The sequence below is a fragment of the Podarcis bocagei genome (assembly GCF_964188305.1).
Source record: "Podarcis bocagei genome assembly, chromosome: 4".
NCBI lineage: Eukaryota > Metazoa > Chordata > Lepidosauria > Squamata > Lacertidae > Podarcis > Podarcis bocagei.
In genome coordinates, this window is record NC_138128.1 from 575,283 (window position 1) to 584,469 (window position 9,187).

Below are 9,187 nucleotides of genomic sequence, written 5' to 3' on the forward strand. Positions count from 1 at the left end.
CACTGCAGAAAAGGCCCCGTTCTCGTGTTGCCCCCCTCCAGACCTCTCATGGGGGGGGGCCTCTTCTACACAATGGTGGGTGTTCTGGGAAGATTCTGGTTGGGCAGCGAGGGAGAGGAGGGCTCCAGGGTTGGCAGTGGCGGGGGGGGGGTGCTCCTTGATTCGGAGGGGGTCAGGATTGGGAATGGGCTCTGGGAGATGCAACCTCACAGCCTCCAGATTACGGCACAAGGAGATAGTTTTGCCAAGCGAGACTGCAGGGCTTTGCTTGCTCAGAAGTGTCTCCCTTCTCCCCTTCTCCCTCCCCTGCAGATCTCTTCGTTATCTCTGTGATCGTTCTGTATGCCTTCGTCCTTTTTGTCCTGCTGCACCCCCTGCAGCCCATCGACTGGTTCCTTGAGGTAAGCCCAGAAGAGGCCACCCTTCCACTCCCCGGTGCCAGTCCCAGCAGGGCCTCCCCCCCCCGGGGGGCAGCGCAAAGAGCTCCCAGTCACTCCCCAGAGTGGGGCAGGGAAACCCCATTGCTATAGGATCTTTGACGGGTTTTAATAGTAACACTGTCTGAGACTTTGCATGCATCAGGAATATCTTCTCCCTGCAAAATCAGATCAGCCCCTTGGTGTGAGTGGGGGACCAGCTTAGAGGCCTTACAACCCCCCCCCCCCCAGACATCTGTCCCTGCTGGCTTTCCAGTTCCACCAAGAGCCAGTGACTGTGTCACAAACTGCCATGTAAAGGCTCACTTCTGTGAGAGATCTTTATAAAGATCCGAAGCAATTATGGGGTGTTCTGAGGCAGCGTTTGAATGTATATGAGTCTCTCCCACTTGAGTCCACACATCATTAGAAATTTAAAAAATCATCCTCATGGGAGTGCTTTCTAAGCTAATGCGAGAAAACGGTGTAATCTTACTCTTGGGGATGTTTTCTCCTGCCAAACATCTATTAAGACTTAAGTCCTAGTTTGAAATAATGCCTGAGGGATCCTGCTGTCGTCATGTGGCCTCAGAATCATCCCCAATTCTCTCCATTTGCACATTCAGAACACGCTCAGGATCCCACCAGGAGCCTTTCCTTGAAGTCATACAATTTTTTAAGAGTAGGTGGTAAAAATTTGGCCGGGCCCAAGTTAGGGACCTAGGGAAGCGCAGAAGCTGGATTCTTGGGCCCCCCATTGTGTGCATCGTCTCTGCTCGCCCTTTTCACGCTTGCACACGCTCGTCTCTTCTGCTTTGCAGCTGGTCTGCGTGCCGTATCCGTGGCGAGTCCGGATTCTCCTCATTGTTGTCGTCAACGCCTTTGTCTCCCTTCTGGTGGAGGTGAGTCCTGGCAGCGTTTGGAGCGCTTTCTCTGGCCAGGTTGGAGGCAGCGGCTGCGTGCTTTCTTCTTAAAATCTCAGTCCAGCAGGCAGGGTTCTGATTTGCACAAAGCCCCACGAAGGGAGGGGGGCGTTTCTTTCAGACCCCCCTTTGTCAGTGCCAGTGTTCTGGGATGGCGGGTGGTGGTGGTGGACCCTGTGAGGTGTCTTAAGTATGTAACGTATGCGTATTTGCTCCATTATTCTGCCCTCCACTATTTGCTCAAGAAGGGTGCTGGGGGGGGGGGGAGCAGGGCACTTGAAATCCTTCAGCCACCACCTCTCTCTGGCTTCCGGATCCCAAAACATCTAGCGTATCTGTGCTGCCACCGTGACAGGAAATTGCCCCTGGGCCCTGCCCCACACGCACATTTCTTCTGCCCTCCCAGAACATGCTGCTCTTCCCTGTGCCCACCCCCGGCTTCACCAGAGCCCCAGTTCTGCCCACGCTCTGGGATTGGGAACAGCCAGCCAGCCCCTCCCCATGAGTTGAAAGCCCCTGGCAGGTGGAAGCGTTGAACGGATCTCTGCCTGATCTCTGTCAGCACAATTGTCGGGAAACATCAGGCCAGTCAGTCAGGAGAAGTGCAAACAAGGACATGGATCTCAGTCCAGATCTGACCAACAGAACTGAAAGGATAGTTTGGGCTTTGCCCCATAGCGAGGGGGAGAGTGTAGCTCTGGGGCTCAAATCCCACTTGCAGGCTTCCCATTTAGTTGGCCACTGTGAGAAGAGGATACTGGGCCAGGTGGGCCGTGGGCCCGATCCAGCAGGCCCTTCGGATGTCCTTCCCTCTTTCCTCGAGGCTGGACCAGAGACCCCACCCAGGCACCCCCCCCCCTTTCCCAAGAGCCGAGCGTTTGCTAGTCCTGCCCTGAGAGAGAGAGACGGGCCTTTGTGCTGCTTTCTTCTGCCCCGACTGTGCTGTTGTTGTGACCTTCTTCTCGCTAACCTGCAATGATGGCCTGCTCTTCTTGATTCTTCCCCTTCCCCGGAACACACCACAGAATTTCCTCCTTGACACCATCCTTTGGAAAGTTGTCTTCCACCGAGACAAGCAAGGGGAAAACCGCCTAGGCTCCTCCTCCTCCTCCTCTTCTTCCTTCTCCTCTTCCTCCCACCCATCACAGGTTGGAACACTGTGCTTTACTCTCCCTTGTCCACGCATGACACCCTCACGGCTGGGGACGGGGTGGGTCTGTATGCTGGGGGGCGGGAGGGCCCACGGAGTTTGCCAGCCCTGGGCCCACAGCTCCCACCAGTCCCAGGCACGCTGCCCAGTGCCTGCTCCAACCCCTCTCTGGAGCCCTGCAGAGCCAGGACTGCCAGTCGGGAGACCAGCCTTCCTCGCCCTCGGGACCCCAGGGGTGGTCGGACTACAACTCCCATCATTCCCGGCCAGCGTGGTCAGGGAAGACGGGGGCTGTAATTCAGAAACATCTGGGGATCCCAGGCCCAGAAAGGCTGGCAGAGGGAAGGCGGAGCCCAGGGTCTGACTCTGTGTCCACCCACTTCCTCTTCAGAGGGTATCAGGTTGGGCAGGCCTGGGGGGTCTCCCTTTCCCTAAGCCCGTCAATGTCTTGCCAGTGTCCTTAAAAGGGGGGGGGGGCTTTAAACAGCCTCCTTGTGATGCTCACTGAAGACCAGGGGGGTGCAGGGGAAGGGGGGCTGTTAATTTGCACCAGGGTCAGGTTTTGGGGGGTTGGGGTTCTCCTCAGGGTCTCCGCCGCTGCCTGTCCCTTCCCCCAGAAAGGTCAGGATGGCATATGTGTTCATCACAACAACCCTGTGAGGTGGGTTAGGCTGAGGAGAGCAGACCCTGACGGAGGGAACGTTTTGTATAGATATATAGAGACAGGGACAGGACCTGGCGGCTGGGCAAAGTGTGTTTGGTGGCACCAGGCGGGCACAGAGAGTGATGCTTGATGCCATGGCCTGCCACCTCCAGCCCTGTCGTGTGGCTCCCTCAGGCGCATGTTTCTGGGGCGTCTGGCACTGCACTGCTGCCCTGGGCAGGTGGGGGTGCATCTGGCCTCTGCCCTTGGCTGTGGGGTCTCACCCTCTCTCTCTCTCTCCCTCCAGGAGGCCTTGGGGTGCTGCCGCGGCTGCGCCCTCCCCTCGGTGCTGGGCTTCCGGAAGAGGAAGAAGCCCCCGAAAGCCAAATACGTTCACTTGGCCCAGGAGCTGCTGGTGGACCCCGAGTGGCCGCCCAGGCCCTGCACCACGACGGAGGCCAAGGCCCCCCCGGCCCACCAGAATGGCGCCTGCCAGGTCATCACCGTCACGTAGCAGCGGCCTGGCCGGGCGCGTCCTCTTGCCCTCTCTGGAGACGCTTCCGCCTGCGGAGCGCGTGTTCGGGGCCCTCAGGCCGCCCCCCTCGCCCCCCTCCATCCCTGGAGTTCAGCGTCCCGTCGAGAGAGAACTTTTCACAAGCAATGCAAAACGTTGGGTGTTTTTCCAGACGGCTTCTCCGAGCCTCATTCCGCTGGCCAGTTCTGGGCTCAGGCTCTGCTCCTCTCGCCCCTGGGGGCAGATCTGGGCTCAGGGCAGCCCTGGCATAGCGCTGGCTCCTTCCGCCTCGGAGGCTGGCCTGGGGGACTTTGGGAGCCCAGCCAGGAGGGGGTGAGTTGCCCTTACCAGAAAGTGTGGGCGTTGTGTGTGTTTGCCAAACTTGGTGCTGGGTGCCACTGGTCTGCAGTGCGCTGCAGAGCCTGACCCCGGCCACCTTGCGCGGAGCAGAGGGTGCCGGACGTCACGGTTAGTTTCCAAGTTCCCTCCTGGCACCCCCGCTCTGTGCCAAGGCTGGCAGTCCCTGCGCCCGACTCGGCTTCGCTACAGGCTCCGTGCAGGAAGCAGGCAAAGAATCCGCCACGCTGGCTCAGCCGTATTCTTTACTGAGAAATAGGTAAAAGAATTGCTCCCGGCCTCCACCACCAGCACCAAGTGCTTTAAATCTGCTGAGGCCACGCTAGGTCTCTGGCCTGTTTACACACGCCTGTGCGCGCACACCGAGTTGCTCCAGGGCCAAGGATCATCCGGCTACTCCTGGCTCCTGGGTGCCAAGGGCTGACCGCCCCTCCCTTCCCCAGGCTCTGCCTCCGTCCTCAGAGGCCCCTTGGCTTCTGTGGCTGGGCCTCCCTCCGGCCGTGGGGCACCCACCCCATCTGTGTGTGTGGGGGGGGGGTCTTTGCTTTTGAAGTTCAAGCCCAGGGGTCCTGCTATGCCCTGGGGCTTCTGATGCCCATGGCAGAGAGGAGCCTTGCAGAGGAGGCAGCCCATGCACTGGGAAGGGCACCTGCAACGCCTTCAAGGAGGAAATGACCCTCTGTGGACAGCGTCTCTTGAGCGGCAGCAAAACAGCCAGGTCCATTTCCTGCCGTTTTATACCTCAACAAAAAGGTGGTGTTGGAAGCAGAGTCTGGGAGGCTCCTGGCCCCAGAGTTGTCCTCCTGCTGCTGCCATGTCTTGCAGGGGCCTGGCCCCCAAGGGGGCAAACGCCTTTGGCCTCTGCCGCCTGCTTCCCTCCCCGGCTGTGGGCGTCCTTCCCACCGTGGTGCTGCGTCGTGGAGGGTGGTTGGGATCCGGCACTGTGAGACCTCGGGGTGCACGTGCGAGCCGCCTCCTCTCCCTGGAGCAGGCTGACGGAGCCTGCAGCAGCAGCAGCAGCGACCTTCTCTCTCTCCCCTGTTCAAAATGCACGGTTATTTTGCTTAAAAAGAAGGAAGAGATCCATGAAGCTATGCATCTTTTGACCTTGGGACTGTGACTTGCCAGCACTTCATCTGACTGTACAGTAGCTCCGTTGGTGTGTGAGAGAGAGGCAGAGAGAGCGTGTTGCGTTTCAGGAGCAATGCAGGAGAGGTCCTGGCCAGGGGAAGGGAATGTGTGTCTCTTTCAAGGAGTCTCGCTTGCTGCCCCCGTGCTTCCCAGTGGAAAAGCGCTGGGAAGCAAAAACCGGGGACTGTCCTGGGCAGCCAGGTCTCACTAAGGATCTTTGGGGCTGGGGGAAGCCCTTTGTCCATGTGGTGGCGAGAAGTGATCTGGCCTGGAGTTTGGGGCGCATTTGCTTTTGGCCTCCCTGAAATCTGGGCTGGGGTTTAGCCGCTGTTCCTCTTGGGGCCAGCTTGAAAAAGAGGTTCGGCTTCTGGCCTCTGGAATCCAGCTTGCACGCCAAAATTCTGAGTTGGTATTTTTTTAAAAAATTAATAAATTGAGGACTCCTTTTCTTGCTGAATCTTCCTCAAAAGCTTGTGAATTCAGGTGAACAAGATGGTTTAATGGGGGACCCTTCAACACTCCGGAAAGTTGTTTTGCCTTTCTGCAGTCAAATCCAGGGTCACGTCGAGAACTTGGAATCTGAGTTCCTTATTAAATTATTTGCGTTTTGTGGACCTAAAGTCTAAATTTGTCCTTCTTTGTGTCAGGATTGTAAATATGGCCAATTAAATATTTTTAATTTAATTTTAATTATTATTATTTATGCACATATCTAAAGGACTAGCTCAAGAGAAGAATAACCAGATTTTTAAATGATATATATAGATATATATCGGTATCCCTCAGGGTTATTTTTAAAGCTTTTATCTTCTTCCCTTACCAGGTAGCTAATGATACGGTCATAGGATCTCTGGGTGCCCCTTCCATGTGTCTGTATGTCTTTGGGGGTAGCGGTGGGGCACATCTCTCCCCAGTCCAGGCTTGCACATGCGACTGGGGACGGCTCCCTGGGGCTCCAGCCTTCACGGTGGAGCCTGAAAGCTGTGTGTGTGTGTGTGTGTGTGTGTGTGTGTGTGTGTCTATTTGTGCGTGTGCCCTTCCGGTTATTAGTGCTAAAATTCTACTGTAGAATACAATGCAAAAAAAGCCACTTGATTGGAAAGTGGAGAATCAATTTCTTATTGCAATCTTCACATTGGATACTTTTGAACAAAATTGCACTCATTTTAAAATTTATTTATTTTTAGTAGAGAGCATTTATGAGGATTGCCCTCCTAACTGGATGAGTTAGTCTACTGTAGTTATCAGGACTGTGTCTGCACAGGGTCCGAGTGAAAGAGATGAAGAATCCTTTTTCTTAAATGCTGCAAGTTCCTTCTGAAACGATTTCCTCCGTTGTCTCAGACCTCGAGACTTGAGAAGAGCTCCATGACTTTATCCCTCAAAAATCCCCGTTCCAAAATGAAATGTTTGTATATTAGAATACAGGTTTTATTTAATGGTTCCGTCTGACATGCTAGCTTTATGCCACATAATGTCAGGCTTTTAAAAACCCCATTTCCAATGAACTTCTAAACTCTGGGGTCGATGACGCAGCCCCACACCAGCTCCTCAGGTTCAGTTGATGGACGAGACCCGGCGGTCTCAGAAGGTTCCAGAAACCGGCCCCTTCGTTCCAGGGGCGCCGGCCATCTTCCTCCAGGAAATGTCTGTTTGTGCTGCTTTTATAATGGTACCGGTTGTAATAAAGGCATTTTGTGTCATTGTACATAGTCATAGCCCTGTAAAATCTTTTGTGTGCGTGTGATTTAAACTATTTGAAATAAAGTTGTGATTCGCTTGCCCTTTCCATCCCCTGCCCCTTCATTTCCCGCCCACCATGGAAAAGGATTTTCCTCCACTCTCAGGTCCTCCTGTAACCCGGGACTCTCTCAAGCCGTTCTCCTCGAGAGGAAACCTGCTGGCTGGCCTTTCCGGCAAGCTGAAGACCACGGTGTCGCATGGCTCCATTCCGGGGAAAAGAGATGAAGTCATGTGAAATGGTCAGCACGGAGCTTGCAGAGGAGGGGGGCGAAGGCGAAATGAGCGCGGCCGATGAAGTCACTGCAAAAAGGATCAAATTATGTGATTGCGGACAAATAAAAAACCCAACTTTGCCTGCCTTGAGCTGGGTGGTGGTGGCGGGTGTGGGGGAGACTGGTTTGGCTGTTGCTCAACCTGGGAAGGAATCTTGTGCTTGTGAAAATTACACCCAAAGAACACAAAATTTGAGGTTTGCTAAAAAGCCTCAGCGAGCCGTTCATGGGGCTTGTGGAGGAGAGAGTGGTGGGCACCCACAAACTCGTGGAGGGGGAGGGCTGTTGGTGGCTCTGCTGTGCCATCATAGATGTGCAGGGTTGGAAGGGGCACCCAGGGTCATCTAGTCCAACCCCCTACAAGACAGGATCTCCTACCAGACGCTGCTCTGCAAATTGCTAGCAGCTCTCTTGCTCCACAGCTAGATGGGCTGGAGGCGGCAAGGCTTCTGGATCGCAGTTGCTGGAAGCTGCGGGAGAGAAGAGGCTCTCGCACTCGGATCCGACTTTCCCACAGGCCGCTGTGAGAAGAGGATGTTGCACTAGATGGGCCCTGGGCCTGATCCAGCCGGCCCTTGCACTCATCCCTGGATCACGAAGGCTGCACTGTATGTGTGCATCTCTCCCGCTCTGGAGGGCTGAGCCTTTGGCACAAGAGTCGGGCAGTTTTCTGGATGTTTGGCTGATGCTTCAGTTTTCAGAAGACCTTGGTGGCTTCTCTGTTGGTGGCTGAGTGGAGTCAGCTTCAGATTTGGCCTGGCAGGTTGCTGACGGGGGGGGGGGAGATTTGTGGACTTCGGGCTGGCTGGATATATTCTACCTCGCCCCACCCAGCAAAGTTTGGGTTTAATGACTTGTCGGTTCCTTTCCACCTTGTGCCAAAGACCAGCATCTTGGCGATGCTTGGGCTGAAGGGGAAATGCAGAAAGAGCCTTGCTGAGAAAGCGCTTTTTGTCAACTCTCGCATCCCCTTTCCCACAAATGGCCAACCTGGTGTCCTTGGGAAGCCCCCCAAGCAGGAGGCGAGCCATGGGGGCCTTTCCCCCCAGACTCGAGAGTCAGAATTGTAGGGTTGGAAGGCACCAAAAGGGTCATCCATGGGGGGTTGCCCCAGAGAGCTGGAAGCCATGGCCAGGTTTCTTTTCTCCCTCTCGCTTGCTTAGGTTCATCCAACCCCTTCTAAACCCCACCAAGTGAGTGGCTGCTGCCCCATCTTGGGCTGAGGGGTCCCATTGCCCGGGTGAGACTTTCAGGCTTTTGTTTCGGGGTTTATTCCCAGAGCTGCTTCATAGCTAACCTTTGTGGAAAGGGAAAACATGCCTGGAGCTGGCCGGTTTTGGCCCAGCGTGAGAGGCCATGTGGGATCCTGTGGTTCACGGCTGATTCTTCCCCCATGATGCGATTCCTCCTTTGTATTCATTGCTGGGTCTTCAGCCAGAACCATTTATAAGAAGGTTCACTTAAATGAAACCTGAACCCTCTGAGCTGAAACTCTGAGGATGTTTCCCTGCTGGGATAACTTGGTCCTGGCATCACCCGGAAGGAGGAAGTTACAGATGGGTAGCCGTGTTGGTCTGCCATAGTCCAAATAAAAAAATTCCTGTAGCACCTTAAAGACCAACTAAGTTAGTTCTTGGTATAAGCTTTCGTGTGCATGCACACTTCTTCAGATACACAGTGTATACCAAGAACTAACTTAGTTGGTCTTTAAGGTGCTACAGGAAGGAATTTTTTTATCCGGAAGGAGGAAGTGTGCTCAGCAACCTTCTGAGCATCAGATTAGCCCAGTGCTTCCGCAAGTGGGTGGTGGCACCCCCTGAGGGATATGGGTGCTTAAAGGCAAGGGGGGCAGGGGGGGGTGGAGGTGTAGGTGTCTAGCAGACCTTGAACAGCTGGTATCACTGAATCAAGCTTAACAGTTTTGTTGAATCAATTAAATAGTGTTATTCCCGCATTGCTGGGGGCTGGACTGGATGACCCTTGGGTCCCTTTCTGCGATTCTATGTATTGGACTTTGAATAAATGTGCACTTAATTGT

The 9,187-nt window shown here is 54.7% G+C and overlaps 1 protein-coding gene across 6 annotated transcripts in view; it reads left to right on the forward strand.

Annotated features, from left to right (window-relative positions):
- The window catches only part of ATP13A3 (ATPase 13A3), a 45,306-nt gene extending 38,381 nt beyond the window's left edge, over positions 1–6,925 (forward strand). For 5 of the 6 annotated variants that reach the window (XM_081189975.1, XM_081189972.1, XM_081189973.1 and 2 more), the window contains exons 30-33: positions 313–401; positions 1,238–1,318; positions 2,365–2,487; positions 3,440–6,925. In XM_081189975.1, the coding sequence (XP_081046101.1) occupies positions 313–401; positions 1,238–1,318; positions 2,365–2,487; positions 3,440–3,646 (500 nt within the window). In that variant the 3' untranslated portion in view covers positions 3,647–6,925. The remainder of the gene's footprint in view (positions 1–312; positions 402–1,237; positions 1,319–2,364; positions 2,488–3,439) is intronic. The other variant, XM_081189974.1, reaches the window with a different exon arrangement.
- Positions 6,926–9,187: the final 2,262 nt, after the last annotated feature.